Below are 16,134 nucleotides of genomic sequence, written 5' to 3' on the forward strand. Positions count from 1 at the left end.
GGACACACACAGCCTCGCAATAAGCAATCAGCCACAAACTAAAGGACAGGATCAGTTGTATGTGTTGCAGTAATGCTTAATGGGAAGCACAAAGGGCACCAGCCCACCTGGCATTTCTCCTGTGTGCCTGAAAGCAATTCTAGGTCTAGTTGGTCTAAATAATCCTGTTTTTGGTTTCTGTTTTTTTTTTTAAATAAGGATGTTACTTTCTCTAAATAGTTGAGCTTTATACTCCAGGTTTACTTTGCTCTCCATTTGCATACAAGCTACAGGTTTTTCTTGTCAGTGTGTCATAAGTTAGGCATATGTGAAACAGTGTTATTATTTTATTTAATGTTATTGTTAATGTTGCTTAATATAGTAATTTTAAATACCGTCAATACCTTAATTTTATTGTACTCTATAAATAGTACTGAAAGAGAATATAAAATAGGTCATTATGTAGATTAAAAAGGATAGAGATTGTATTTGTTTTACATGATTATATGCATAATGTGTCATCGCTGGATTTACTAAGATTTATTTATCTCTATTATACTTGTGCATTTGCACTTTCCGAATATCTATCTATATTCCTGGGAAGTTTCTAGGATCGGCTACATGTTTGACGGTGGGAATGGTGTTGTTGGGGTCATAGGCAGCATTCCTCCAAAACACGGCGAATGGAGTTGATGCATAGCTCGATTTTGGTGTCATCTGACCACAACAATCTCACCCAGTTCTCCTCTGAATCATTCAGATGTCCATTGGAAAACTTCAGACGGGCCTGTACATGTGCCTTCTTGAGCAGGGCGCTGCCATATTTCAGTCCTTCATGGCATAGTGTGTTACCAATTGCTTTCTTGAGCAGGGCACTGCAATATTTCAGTCTTTCATGGCATAGTGTGTTACCAATTGTTTACTTGGTGACTATGGTCCCAGCTGCCTTTCATTGACCAGATCCTGCCATGCAGTTCTGGGCTGATTCCTCATTGTCATGATCATTAAAACTCCACAAGGTGAGATCTTGCATGGAGCCCCAGACCGAGGGAGATTAAGTTATTTTGTGTTTCTTCCATTTGCGAATAATCGCACCAACTGTTGTCAACTTCTCACCAAGCTGCTTGGCGATGGTCTTGTAGCCCATTCCCGCCTTGTGTAGGTCTACAATCTTGTCCCTGACATCCTTGGACAGCTCTTTGGTCTTGGCCATGTGGAGAGTTTCACATCTGATTGATTGATTGATTGCTTCTGTGGACAGGTATCTTTTATACAGGTAACAAACTGATATTAGGAACACTCCCTTTAAGAGAGTGCTCCTAATCTCAGCTTGTTACCTGTATAAAAGACACCTGGGAGCCAGACATCTTGCTAATAGGGGATAAAATACTTATTTCACAGCCCCCTTGATATGCCTTATACCCCTATATGTCACTCTGCCTCCCTGATATGCCACTCTGCCCCCTTGATCCTTTTAACTTTATTTAACATGGAGGATGTTAAATAAAGTTAAAACAAACAAAAAAAAACGATGTTTCAATTTAAGTCCCGGGCAGCGGCGCCGAGCGTTCGCTCGTGAAGTTTTCATCGACCGCTCGGCGCCCCTCACTCTCCGTGACTCCGTCGCGGTGCCGGCGTTTCATGCTGAACGCCTCCCACTCCCACCGCAGGACTCCGGCAACTAGGTAAGTAAGGATAGGGAGAAGGGGCAGAGGGAGGGGGCAGTGAGGGGGGCAGTGAGAAGGGGCAGAGGGGGGGCAGTGAGAAGGGGCAAGGGGGGAGGCAGTGAGAAGGGGCGGAGGGGGGGCAGTGAGAAGGGGATGGGGGGCAGTGAGAAGGGGGTGGGGGGGCGCCAGAGGTCTAGTCCGCACAGGGCGCCAGAACACTTAAGGCCGGCTCTGGTTGCCTGCATCTGGTTCGTCTCTTTGGGGCTGCACTGTGGATCCACACTGCCGGTCCAGCCCTCTCTGCAGTCAGTTATATCGGGAGAGGTTGCTGGACACATATTGGGGTGTTTGGCAGTGACATATAACAGGAGCTGTACATTTATACCTGAAGTACAATGTGTATAAAAAAAAACCCAGAAAATAAATTACTACCACAAAGTTTGACAAAGGCTAGTAGTAAAATGAGTGCATGGTAAATAAAACTGTTCAAATACCCTGGGCTGCCTAGTTTTCAAAAACATATGATTTGCTTGAGTAAATTAAACTGGCCAGCTGCAAAGATGTCCCAATGGCGACAGGATTACCTGATTTGGAAGAAATCGTTTTGAAATAGCAGAAAAAAGCAAAAATGTTTATATAAAAACATTGGGTATTTCTATACTCAGCACAAATAGTGTAATCTATGTAGCAGGTTTTTTCATTAGATTTTAAGTAAAAGTCAGAAATCTTTTCTCAATTTTTCACCATTTTTCTTTATAGTATGATACAATCAAAATAATGACATCTAAAGAAATCCTTTCTTGTCCTGAACAAAATATATATATATATATATAACTTGTGTGGGTTTAGTAAGCGGGAAAGAATAAAATTACAGATGAACACAAGCACCACAGAAATGTTAAAACATTGTCACGAAGGGTACAAAAATAAAATCAGTCATTGTCACGAAGGGGTTAAATCCCCTTTCTTCCCCATTCGGGGAAACCTCAGCAAGTTGCTGCTGTGTGATTGGCTGATTAGCTATTTGTGTTAAGCAATTGATCAGGTGTACCTAATAAAGTGGCCAGTGAGTGTATTTTTTCTTTTTTTACATACAGATATAGCTGCTCGACTATGGAAACCCATTTCATGAAACTCCTGATACACAGTGCTTCTGCTGCAGTTGCTTCAGGAGACTCTTTGAAACCCTGATGGTATTGCACGATGGATAAGTATCTGCCTGTACTTCTCAGCATTGGGGAGACCATTCATTCTGACCAAATCTCAAACTCCATTTGCAGAAATACAGCCCCAAACTTGCAAGGAACCTCCACCATGCTTCACTCATTCTTGCACCTCTGTACAGTCCTTCAGCAAATCAACTGCCTTCTGTACAGCCCAATTTTTCCATTTTGACTCATCAGTCCAGAGGATCTGCTGCCATTTTTCTGTAGCCTAGTCTCTGTGTTTTCATGAATAGTTGAGTTGCTTGGCCATGTTTCCATGTCGTAGGTATGACTTTTTAGCCTCAGGTTTTCCATGAAGTTGACTTCTGACAGATTTCTCAGAACAGTAGATTAATTTACCAGAGTCCCACTTTTTTCAACCAATGCTGAACTGCTGGGCATCTTTTGATTGTAAAGGGAAATGCGCATGATGTATCTTTCATCTGCTGCACTAAGTTTTCTTGGCCAACCACTTTGCTTATGTAGTATAACTACTTTGTGTCTTGTTAGTTGTTACTGTACCTCACCCAATTGTATTCCTACAACACAGCTGTTTCTGTTTCAGTTAATGATTGTGTTTCAGCCTACATATTAAATTGACGATCATAGCACCTGTTAGGGATAATTGTTTAATCATACACCTATTTGCCTACAAGATCCCTTACTCTGTGCAAGTGAACCTTGAAAAACGGATGCTATTTTGAATGCAAAGGGTGATCATACCAAATAGATAATACATTTTGATTTCTTCTACATATACTATTAACATGTCTGTTTTAAAAGCATTCTTACTTTACAGCATTTTTCACACCTGCCTAAAATGTTTTATACTATTATATACATATGTACATATACACCATATTTGATCAATTAATATACACAATTAATCTATATACACAAACACACACACAGATATATAAAATCAAAACCAAGGAAAGATTCCCTATAACAATTCGACTAAGAGTAACATTGAACGACATTCAGGAACTGGATTTTTAGAGCAAAGTTCCAAAAGTTTAGAGAAAGAACAAAAGGTCACACCAGTTGTTATTTGCCATTAAAGCCTGCATTGGTAGATTTCAAACTTGTGGGTAGATGAATCAGATGAATCAGTGAGGTATGGTTCTTTGCTGGTAGTGTCTGTGGTGACACTGCCAGGAGTGATGTTCAGATTGATAGAAATTTCCAGAGGGTCTAATCCTAGAAAAGTAGAATAGCGCCTGCAAGATAATTGCGAACTACTGAAATATGAAAGCTCCATATTTTTTATCAATTAACCATGGCACTAAATAACTATTTATTCTCCTTAATTTTAGGAGATGATTCTTGTATTTTTGTACTAGGGTGGCATTTGTATTTCTAGACCACCTTAAAGGAACCAAGATGTTATCCAAATGTTTTCCTGTTTAGCAGAATCACTTGCTGATGGAGCATGTAAACAGGGCTGTGTTGAGACAGGTGCATTAGCAGGGTTATTTCTTGCCCCCCCCTGTTGCCCCCCCCGCCGAATTTGGAACCACCCAGGACAGTCCCGCAATGGGACTTTAACCCCTTGACTGCTAACGACAGCACGATGCCATCGCTAGCAGTCCCAGTCAGGTGCTAACGACGGCACCATGCCGTCGCTAGCACTACTCTACCTTGATGGAGGTCTGTGGACCTCCATCACCACCTACCCCGGCGATCTGCCCCTCAAACTGAAGGGCATCACCGGGACCACCAGATCCCCCGGTGACGTCTCGCGCAATGACGCAATGACGTCACCGTGCAACTTTATTAACAACTGACAATTGTCAGTTAAAAAGGTATTTTTTAATTCAATTGTAGATTTACTTAGGGTCACTGTTCAGCTGCTTCATTGAACTTCTGCTGATACCTCAGTAGATACCTTGATAAACCTTGAATTCATTGTCCCCTTGATGAGGGTATGGTGTTTAGGCCCCAAGGTGTGTAGGTTTTTACATTGGTGTACTGTGCCCTCATAGCTCTGTGTGTTCTTCCTAAGCAGTTCAAACTTGGTTTCATTGGTCCACAAAACATTTTCCCAGTAGTGTTGTGGCGTGTCAATGTGCTCTTAGCCAAACTTCAGGTACAAAGTAATGTTTTTTGGCAAGCAGTAACTTCCTCCGTGGTGTTCTATCATGGACTCAATGCTTTTTTAATGTTTTGCGTATGGTAGTTTCATTAACAGACATGTTAATCAGTTCCAACGATTCCCTCAAGCCTTTAGCTGTTACTCTAGGGTTCATTTTTACCTCTTTGAGCATTCTGCGTTGTGCCCTTGGAGTCATGTTAGCTAACTGTGGACTGATGAATGTGTAAACTCCTTGCAACCCTTTCGAGATTTATGCAAAACAACAATTCTTGATTGTAGGTCTTCTGTGATTTCTTTTTTTGTGAGGCATGATTCACATCAGGAGATGCTTCTTGAGAATAGCAAACATTTAAGAGGTATTTTTTTATGTCAAAGCAAACTCCAAATGCATTTTTTTTTTGGAGTCCAGGTTTGCTAAGTCCTGACTCCAATTAGTCACAGCACACGTATTCAGCAAAAATATTTTAGATAAGGCACTATTCACAGGTGTGCATTCACGTAATTACAGATATCAGGTCTTTTAATTACTTCCCTATGTGGTGCAATATTTCAGCAACATAAAATTTGTTGTGTAATTTTGGGAAATCCCTGTGATATTATGTAAATTTTGTGATGTCAAGTAATAACCTTATTCATGTGGTATACTACTAAAGCTTTCAACCTTACTGGTAATTACCAACAGTTCTAAGGAGAAATCACTCTTTGGATACATCAAAATTGAAAGCAGAAGAGCTCACTGGTTAGTTACCTATAGGCGATCCTTTAATATTACTGCTTCCACTTGACTTCATTCATTTTCCCTTTTTGAATCCTATCTTCCATGGTACAGTTTCTATCTTATTTAAATGTTTAAATGTGCTATTGACTTTATGATTAGAAATATCATTATTATCATCAAGAGAACCATTTATGTGCGTTCTTCTTTATTGCATTCCACAAAGTTCACTTTGAGGGAATATTTTTATCAATAATTTCACTCCTAATTCATATCTTAAATAAATTGCATGTTGTTTTAACAGCTTTGTGAGAAATGTTTTAAGTTGTGTACTTTACTTTATTTACATTAAATATTTTTGATGTCTAGATGCCACTTTTGTTGTGTACTAACAACAAAACTAACATGTTTTTTTATTCTTTTTAAATGTATTGCCATTGCAACTGCAATTTAGCTGTATCATTTAATAAATGAATGTATTTCATATCAATATTTTGGCAACCAAATATACTGTGTTTTTATTTTTTTTAACAATCCCAATATTTGCTTCATGTGCTTTTTCATAACTAATGTTAGTCAGCAAGACTACTTGCTCTTTTGAAATTATTTATATAAACGAAACTTATTTTTTTTAGAAGAAAAACTCATTCTGTCCATTAAAATAACATGAAATGGACCAGAGATACAGTATGAATGTTGCTAATGTTGCAAGTCATTATTGTAGCTGGAAACGGCCACATTTTATAGTATACCTTTATAGGGAAACAGATGCCCTTTATCAGCAACTATCACTCCAGTGTTCCAATGGCACATTCTGTTAGCTAATCCAAGTTTAATTTTAAAAGGCTAATTGATAATTAGCACAGATGGCAATGCCCTTGCTTTCCATGAAAACAGCTAAGTGACATTTGAACGATAGTATATAATTCTAAAAATAAAGTTTTTTAACTATGTGTGATAATATGGTCCACGGTACTGCATATTTCAAATAAATATTTGTATTTTAAAAGTTTGTCGTCCAATAAGAAATCAGTAAAACCTTTACAATCCATAACAAATTGGTATATCTGATACTCTACAACATCACATTTTGTTCCCATGAACTAAGGTATATATGTATTCACTAAAGTATGAATTATCTTTTGGTCGCTGTGTTCACATTTTGTTTGTATTTTTCGGAACAATTTCTAGTGATTTGCTATTTCTCTAGTCTATATTATAGACTAGTCTAAACTATATTTAACAAACAATTTGATTCATTTTACTACAGCTAACAAAAGAGTATGATGATTTGGTGGCAAATATACTCAATTGTATTTATCAATACTAAAATGTATTTATTAATAATAAAAAATAATAATGGAGTCAAATTAATTTTCTTTGTTTCGGTGTGATGTTGCATTACTGGAATAATATAAGTTAATGAGATGAATGTGATTTATATTAAGTATCAACTTTATGGACTATTATTGTACACAGCTATACAATGGACTACATGATAACTGATATTTTACTTTACATCTTTGTAGTAGGTCATTAGGAGGAGACTTGGATGATACGGGCTGCTTTCAACTGACTGAGAAACATGGAATTCAATGCCACAAACATGACTGAACTTTATGCTTATAGTGGTTATACGGATAAATCAAGCATCCATTTTACTATAGCTGCCTCTGTGGCCATAACCCTCTGTCTCTTTGGATTGTTGGGGAATGCTATTGTATTTTGGTACCTCTCATTCAGATCTGAGAGGAACAAATATACTGTTTATATGATCAACCTTGCAGCGGCTGACTTCATATTTCTACTATCGAATTCTTTAGTTATGATGCTGAGTATTAACACAATGATTGGCGAAAACCCTGATTTCAAAGAAAATAGTAATTTGCATCTAGTTATTGAAATATTTTATGATTGTTCACAGTATTCAGGAATGTTCTTCTTCACGGCCCTCAGCCTCGAAAGGTGTCTGTCTGTCATTTTTCCCATTTGGTATCAAAGTTCTCGCCCCAAGAACCAATCAACCATCACCTGTTTTTTCCTTTGGGTTGTTGGCTTGTCAGAAAGTCTCATTGGGAATCTTTTGTGCCAACCAGAGGACTTCTTAAATCAAACAGCAAACTGTACAGGAGCTGAACTAATGGAATTTGTTATAGGCATTGGTATTTGCTTGCCATTGATGGTTCTTTCCAGTGTCACTCTACTAACAACGCTATGCCTGAAATTCAGGAAACAGGTTTTACAAGAGCTTTACATTTTTATTATTGTTGCTGTCTTCATTAATGTCTTGTCAGTGACTCTTTTTAACTTGATGTGGTTTTTAATGTACTTCCAACTTTTGGCCCTAAACATTCAATACGTTAGTCTCTTCTATGCTACTGTCTTTGGCACAGCCTTAAATAGTACTATCAATCCATATCTTTACTTCTTTGCCGAAAGGAAATGGAGAAAACATGTCTTCACTGAGAAAACAGAACATTTTAGTGAGAAAAACATAGCATAACGCATCACTTCAATAATAGGACAAAGTGAAAGCGTGTAACATGTTATGTTAATCAATCCTGTGTTCCCAAAACTATTGGCAAGTGCTATTCCACCTTGGTAAACATACAGTTAACCCTTTCACTCATGAAGAAAATATACCTTGGTGGATCTGTCATGTAAGTCATGTATTACATAAAATAGTGCAGAGACATGTAAGAAGCTTAGTTAGTTTTTAATGCTTTTATTATTAATGAAAGATTAAAGAATGATTTCTGAGTTATGCAAGTGGAACAGCATCTGTAAGGTGAACAGTTTAAATGCTATTCTACCAATAGTTAATACTACTAGATTTTACGCTTGCATGGGGACCCTCTTTACCTTGCATCAATTTGTATATATCACATAACAGTGAAGTATGTAAAGTACTTTGTAAAATGAAAGAGTTGTATAAACAAGAGATAAGTGTATAAGTAGAACAAGAATTAGCACAATGTAGCAACATCTGTTTAAATTAATGTTTTGTTTAATAAAATGTGAAGTCATTAATTTTTAACCAGTAATCTTCATTTTTCCATCTGTTCTGCTTCTCACCTGTTATTCCAGATGATACATGTACTAATATAGTACAAAATATTTTAAATAAGAAATAGTATATTTGCATAATAATTGTCCGTATGGTTTGCATATTATAGCTATATAATTTGATATATGCAACACAAACAAACATTTTCCGTGTAAACAATTTATGATATAAATACTTAGTACAATGGGTTTTTAGATTTGTACAAGTTTGTAGATGGGATCAATGCTTAATTAATAAAATAGATGCTGAACCAATGCAGAACGCTAATAAGGTGTATGAAGGAGTAACCGTGTAAGTTTTAATATTTAGCTAGGTACTTGTAGTTAGCCAGGCGTACATGTGGGCAATCAATCAGCTTGGCCATATTACAATTAGGTCTCCAAGTTGGAGATGGGTTTTGATTTATGTTTGGTTTGTTTTGCTATATTTGTAACAGCCTCTGTATATGCGGTCCTGGTATCTGTATGCTGATTTTATATAAAATAAAAACTCTGCTTTACGTGTGCTATACTATCTACAACAACCCTCAGAGTCACCCAACAGTGGTATAAAGCCTTACAGGGGCATACCATCACTTCCAAGACTACTTGTTCTTTTTATGTTCCTTTTTTTTTTGAAAAACATGAAAAACAAATAAATATTAGTCTTACACATCTAATATTGAGTAGTAATCTTAAATATCATTGAATTATATATGCATTCTGATAGAAACCCAGTAGAGTTCATATGCATCATATAAGACATGATAGAACACACAGTACCACACACGACAGGAAATACTGTCAACAAAAAAGGGTACATAGAAGAGGCCAGGCCTTCATCTAGGCAAAAAAGAAAACATATACTCGGATAACTCAGCAGAAAAGTTTCTTTGCTCATTATGGAATAGTATCCATATATTGCATTTGTCATGAGTATTCGGACATTAAACTGGTTTCAGGAACTTACCTCGGTTCCCCATCGTCCGCGGGTATCTTCACCCAGCATGTTAGGATCTTTTCTTCACTCGGTTCCAGTTACATATAACTAGGGCTGCAACTAACGATTATTTTCGTAATCGATTAACTGGCAGATTATTTTTTGGATTAATCAATTAATCAGATAAAAAAAAATGAATGTAATTTTTTCATTTATTTTAAATAATTTTATAAACAAACATGATGTTAAAAACAAACAGCAGAATAAAAAAAAACTTTGATAAAAATGCATTTCTTGTTTTTATTTCCCAACCCCCCCCCCCCTCAGTTATGCACATTTGAGCCCAGGCTTCCCACACAGCCTCCCAGATATGCCACACTGCCTCCCAGATATGCCTTATATACCCTATTTGCCTTATACCCCCCGATATGCCACTGTGCCCCCTGATATGCCTTATACCCCAGTATGCCTTATACCCCCAGATATGTCACTCCGTTCTCCCCAGATATGCCTTATATACCCTATATGCCTTATAATCCCAATATGCCACTGTGCCCCTGATATGCCTTATACCCCAGATATGTCACTCCATCCTCCCTAGATATGCCTTATAACCCCAGATATTCCATAGTGCCCTCATAGATTCACACTCGTTCACAGCACACTGACACAATACTTTTATAAATAGATACAGGATTAATCTTCACTGCCCCCAGGATTTAGTTTGCCCCCCTTTACCTCTAACTGAACCTTAAGTTAACTTTATTAAATTAATTAAATTAACTCTCAGTCCTCGGCATTAAATTAACCCTAAAGACCCCATCAACCATAACTGCCCCTAAATTAACCATAAAGACCCCTTCAACCATTACGGTTAATTTAGGGGCAGTTAAGACCCCATCAACCATAACTGCCCCTAAATTGACCGTAAAGACCCCATCAACCATAACTGCCTAAATTAACCCTAAACACCCCATTAACCATAACAGCCCCTAAATTAACCCCCACCTCCCCTAACTTTCAGCAACATGGTAAAATTGTGGTGGGGGAGCTAGAGTGAGAAGAGTCTCATTCTAGCTCCTCCACCACAATTTTACCATTTTTGCTCTGTACCTTCTGTAAAGTGTTTGGAATACACTTGTTAGTGTTATGTGAATATGTTATTATGAGTGTCTGGGTATGTTAGGGTGTGTGTGTCTGTATGGTGTGTCAGTGTATGGACATCTAAACATGTATTTTTATCTGGGTATGTATGTGTGTGTATTTTAGCGTGTGAATATGTGTCTTTGTTTCTGTGTGGTTGTCTTTGGGTATGTTAGCCTGTGTCTGGGTATGTTAGTGAAAGTGTGTTTCTGGGTACGTTAGTATGTGCGTATCTGGGTATACCTGTGAGTATGTATGTGTCTGGATATGTAAGTGTTTGGAATTGTGTCTTTTGTCTGGGTATGTTAGTTTGTGTGTGCTAATGTTGAGTGTCTGTGTGTGTTAGTGTCTGGGCATGTGACTCGGTGTGAGTGTCTTGACATGTGTGGCAGTGTGAGTGCCCCTTCCTGTTCAGGCTCTGGATTCCCCCTCTGGTGTGGGGACAATATTTTCTCCAATAGGTTGGAGAAATCATTATGATTTTTTGCCAAAAGATAAAACGTTGGCCTGTGTGGATTATTTAATATTAGAAGGTATGGGTTTACTGATCTGTTTGCTATTGAATGTGTTGTTGACATTTTAAAAAAGTCAATTTGGTAATTTAATTCTAGGATCAGTGGATAGAAGGTGGTAAGTAAGTTGTACCAGAGAGTTGTCCAAGGGCTTTTGCCACTCCTTTTTCACATTCAGTAAAATATTTTTATATTGCTTCAATAACATTAGTTTACTTAGGTGTAAGATCATGACCAGATGTATGTGTACAACTCTTCCAAATGGGGCGCACATCCACATAGGGGAAAAAGAGATTTTTGACAAAAAATAGTGTGACTCTGTATGCAAATGAGGCTTAGCAGTATTGCAAGTAAGTAGTGCACTCACATTTCCAGGGACATAAATGTGCTTATCATAAAATATTCTTTAATTCTTTGGGTGCTGCTGCCTAATTAGGGAAAGTATTATTTATTCATTTACACCATTGGTGTGTGTCTTCTTTTCTTGTGTTTCCAGATGTATGTATAAAGCTTATGAATGCAACTCACCACAGCATTTTTGATTGGTGCCATAAATTTAGACTTTAAAAGCAAATTTTATTTTGAATGGCATAGAAAATATTTAATACAGTATATATGAGTAACAAGCTCACTAATAAGAGGTTTTTTGGCTGATAGATTCATGTTCCTTTTGTACATAGCTCAGTTGTAGAGAATGCAATACAAAAAAAAGGCCCATTCGGTGCCTACTAGCTTAATCAAAGCAAATATAGCATTAATTTAGGCATTGGCACAAAACTAGCAATAGCACAATACTGGACAACACCAACTTCACCACTACCACTTAGACCACTTAGAGAATATGAATATGATCATGAGAACAGGGTAGAATACATTTTTTGGTATGAAAGGTATAGAATATCATGTAACATTGTTCAACAATACGGCTAAGTAAAACTAGAAATGTAATTGAAATGGCACTGTGCAAAGAATGTTTTGCTAATCAACCAATAACTGAGAAATTCAATGAGGCTGAAGAACCTTTCACTCAACACATACAGGAATTGAATGGTAGGTGTAATAGAATGTTGTGCTGAATTGTATTTATTGCCCGTTCAAAAGCGTTTCTCCGATTTCTGTGAAATAATACCGGGGGTGTGTTCTAATTCCACAAGTAGTTCTGGAAAACACAACATTATCTGCCTGGGACTGCAAAACATTGAATCAGCAATATTACAATTCTGATGTAAATCAGGTAAGGAAATTTAAATTGTATTATTTGTCTTTTTTTATTTTCTCTGCAATGAAAATAAAACAGTGTGTGTAATGTTTCCCTTCACAGATCAGGTCTGAAACTAGAAGGACATATGGCCATGAATATCCCATAGTTAAAGTCTTCTTACAAGTTTGTTGGAGACAGAACATACGTTGTGTTTGTGTATTACTCCCTTGGTTTGTATATCTTATTATTATATAGCATATACAGTATATAGCATATACAGTATATATATTCATTGTTTTACATTTTACCATTTCTTTAATACACGGGTATCACAGTATTTTTTATTTTAAATGTTTGTACTTTCTGTACTCAAATTCCTATAGAAAACCTACTGAGCATAACCATAACACAGCTCTATGGGCTACAAAACTATTGTCTTGGTGTCTGCCTAGGTTTAGGAATCACAACCTATTGTACTTTACCTAATCTATTTTGTAATGCTAAATTATACAGTATTTTATATTGATGCCAACCTTCTGAAAAACCCCATACTTAATCTAGATTTAGATCTATGATAGTGCTGTTTCAGATATATATTTTTGTGCACATTATATTCTTCCTGTCAGTCAGCCAGCGTTGGCTCTTCAAAAGCTGTGGGCATTGGGGACTTCATGTGCATCCACAAAAAGTGATACCGTTAATTTAAGCAAGCAATTAGTGTCAACCAAGGGGTAGGAGGCCGAGGCAGTGATGCAGTATCCACTAAGGTAGTACTTTAATGCATTCCTTTTTAGTGGGGCTGTCAGGGAAAGTAAACTGTATTTACATGGTACTGTAATGCATTCTTTCTTGTCTAGAAAATAAGTGACTGCGATGAAAAAAACAACAAAACTAAACTTTTATGTTAAGCATTATCCCCCAAGTTAGTTTAGCTGTCTTGTGAATCAAATTACTTAATTTGTTTTCCCTAAAAGTAGTAGTGTATTTTTGTATATTTTAACTTTTTTTATTTTCCATTTTTGCAGATTTTTTACTTTTCACATTTATATGTATATTTTTTATACTGCTCCCTATCAGTACAATGTATAGAGATCCACTTTGTGCTCAGGTGGGGGGTGTACATAACATCTCTGTTTGATACATTGTGTGAGGCCATCATGTTTTTAACTTTTTCTTTTGTCAGCCAGTTTACATTGTTTATTAACATTATTATTATTTACTACAGTAGTTAATGTCAATGTAGCTTAATTGCAACTTGTGGGCTGCTATACCTTTTCAAATGTGGGGTATTATGGGGTATTTCTGTAATCTAGGGATACAGGTTAATAGGTTTTGGTGTATTTATCTGCAGTTGCACGTAACCTGTGCAAGAAATCCCAAGGAACACATACGCACTAAAGCACAAAAGATTAATATTACAGCAAATTGTGTCAGAAATTTGTGGCAAAATGACTGTGTGGCAAGTGTTTTAATTATCATAGGAAAATACCCTGGGTTATCTGATAACCAAAGTATTCATTTTTGTGAATATGTCATACTTTTGTTCAGTATTAATGTTACAAACCCAGCATACTAAAGGTAAAAAACAATTTGGGAAAAAAAGGTACACTTCCTAATATTTATCCTGTAATTGACAAAAATATATGGAAATTATATTTAAATGAGTTCTTTTCAAACTCAAGACACTTACATAATGGCATTTTAAATATTTTAGTGGAAATTTTTAATTTATAATTGAACTATAGCTAGAAAAGTGTTATCAAAAGAAAGCCCTATATTACTTGGAAAAAAAGTATATGATTTGTGTGGGTGCATTAAACAGGGACAAGAAGAAATAAGATTGAACAAAGATATGGTAAAAATAGAAAAAAGACACTGGTCATCTAGTGGGGTAAATCCTTCTGTTAGAGAGTGGTTAACTGAAACATGTTTACTCTTTATACTAGGTGGCACAGAGTGCAGAAGACTCTTTGAAGGAACGCCAAAAATCATGCGTGTGTCCAACATAGAAGGAAACAAATCTATAATTTACAAACAAGGAGACACCTCTGACATACATTTCACAATTGCTGCCTCTTGTATCTTCACAGTCTGCTTGTTTGGAATGCTGGGGAATGGAATTGCTTTCTGGTTTCTTAGCTTTAGGATCCCAAGGAACAAATATACAGTTTATATAATCAATCTGATGATCGCTGACTTTATTTATCTATTCTTTAATGCAACCCTTATGACACTGCACATTGACCAATTAATGGGTTTTCATCCATATTCCCCTGGTATAGCAAAGGCTAATCTTCTATTGGAATTAATGTATGATGGTGCATACCAGGGAGGAATGCTATTCCTGCTTGCAATTAGCATAGAGAGATGCCTATCTGTTTATTATCCTATATGGTACCGTTGCCGTCGGCCAAAACACCAATCAATTATAGTCTGTTTATCAGTGTGGGTTGTTGCTTGTCTAGTCAGTTTTCTTCAAAATCTTGTGTGCTCTCCCCAACCTTTTTCAACTGGGTCTGTAGAGTGTACAGGTGTTCAGATGATGTCCTTTGTTCTATCTATAGGACTTTCTGCCCCATTGATGATTTGTTCAAGCATCATTTTGCTTATAAGGATTCAAAAAATGTCCAAGAGGTGTCGTCCTCCAAAACTTTACACTATCATTATTATTACAGTCTTTGTATTTCTCATAGCCACAGTGCCGATAAAGTTTATGTGGTTATTACTTTATTTCAAATATTTACCACGAAATTTTCATACTGCCCGTTTCGTCTTTGCCAGTGTACTATGCACTGTACTTAGCAGTAGCATTAATCCCTATATATACTTCATGGTGGGCATACAAAAGAAACAGAAGAAAGAGAAATTACAGCATTCTATTCAGTTTGCTCTTCAATCTGCGTTTCATGTTGTGGATGAAGAGGCTGAAAACCCAGTTGGGGACATCTCAAGAATTAGCTATATAAACACTTAAGAAATAAATCCAAATAAGCTTCACTTATTTGTAAATACACATATGAAAATGCATTTTTTGGAGACACTATTTTTTTAAACGTACTTATACAAAACCCACTTTGGAAACTATATTGCAACGCATACAAGCAGGGAAATGGAATTATTCATTTGGATTGTGCATGCCAAATACATGTTTAACCTTATAAATTCTAGGGAATGACAATTAATAATCTGTACAATGTGTCTTATTCAATAATTATTCATATTGCACTGATAGATTGCATCTTTTGTTGAACATAGTCACGATCATAGGTAGACAATGTGACATTTGACTCTGTTGTGTATGATTACAATGCAGACATCACAAATATACAATGAAATATAACTGAGACCAAAGCAATGGTTGGTGTTTACTTAATGGTGGGAGTTTGGCAGGTGAGTTTGCAGAAGAGTTGTGGTTTCAACATACCAAATTAATTCCACTTTATAAAGTTCAGCCATGAAAGGTTTCTTTAGAGGAAGGGCCATGCTGGCTGCATAATAAATAGTTCAGTGAGTTGATTTCCAAAAATTCTCAATGATTCAACTGCATAATACAGGGGAAGTCAAGCAGAGGATTTAGTATTTAGCGAGGTTGGCCCTTTAACATATAGTGGATTTAGTGAGTTGAAACAACA

The 16,134-nt window shown here is 36.6% G+C and overlaps 2 protein-coding genes across 2 annotated transcripts; both read left to right on the forward strand.

The window, feature by feature from the left end:
• The first annotated feature begins 7,267 nt into the window (after positions 1-7,267).
• LOC128497686 (mas-related G-protein coupled receptor member X1-like) lies at positions 7,268-8,164 on the forward strand. The gene has a single exon (XM_053467847.1). The coding sequence runs from the start codon at positions 7,268-7,270 to the stop codon at positions 8,162-8,164; it is 897 nt and encodes a 298-aa protein (XP_053323822.1).
• A 4,310-nt stretch (positions 8,165-12,474) lies between these two features.
• LOC128497491 (proto-oncogene Mas-like) lies at positions 12,475-15,592 on the forward strand. The gene is made up of 3 exons (XM_053467589.1): positions 12,475-12,535; positions 12,623-12,732; positions 14,449-15,592. The coding sequence occupies exon 3, from the start codon at positions 14,493-14,495 to the stop codon at positions 15,474-15,476; it is 984 nt and encodes a 327-aa protein (XP_053323564.1). The 5' UTR covers positions 12,475-12,535; positions 12,623-12,732; positions 14,449-14,492; the 3' UTR covers positions 15,477-15,592.
• The last annotated feature ends 542 nt before the right edge of the window (positions 15,593-16,134 follow it).

This window comes from Spea bombifrons, chromosome 5 (assembly GCF_027358695.1).
Source record: "Spea bombifrons isolate aSpeBom1 chromosome 5, aSpeBom1.2.pri, whole genome shotgun sequence".
Classification (NCBI taxonomy): Eukaryota; Metazoa; Chordata; class Amphibia; order Anura; family Pelobatidae; genus Spea; species Spea bombifrons.

Coding starts and splice junctions, on each gene's coding strand:
- LOC128497491 (XM_053467589.1), top strand. CDS start 14,493: ATGCGTGTGTCCAACATAGAAGGAAACAAATCTATAATTTACAAACAA.
- LOC128497686 (XM_053467847.1), top strand. CDS start 7,268: ATGACTGAACTTTATGCTTATAGTGGTTATACGGATAAATCAAGCATC.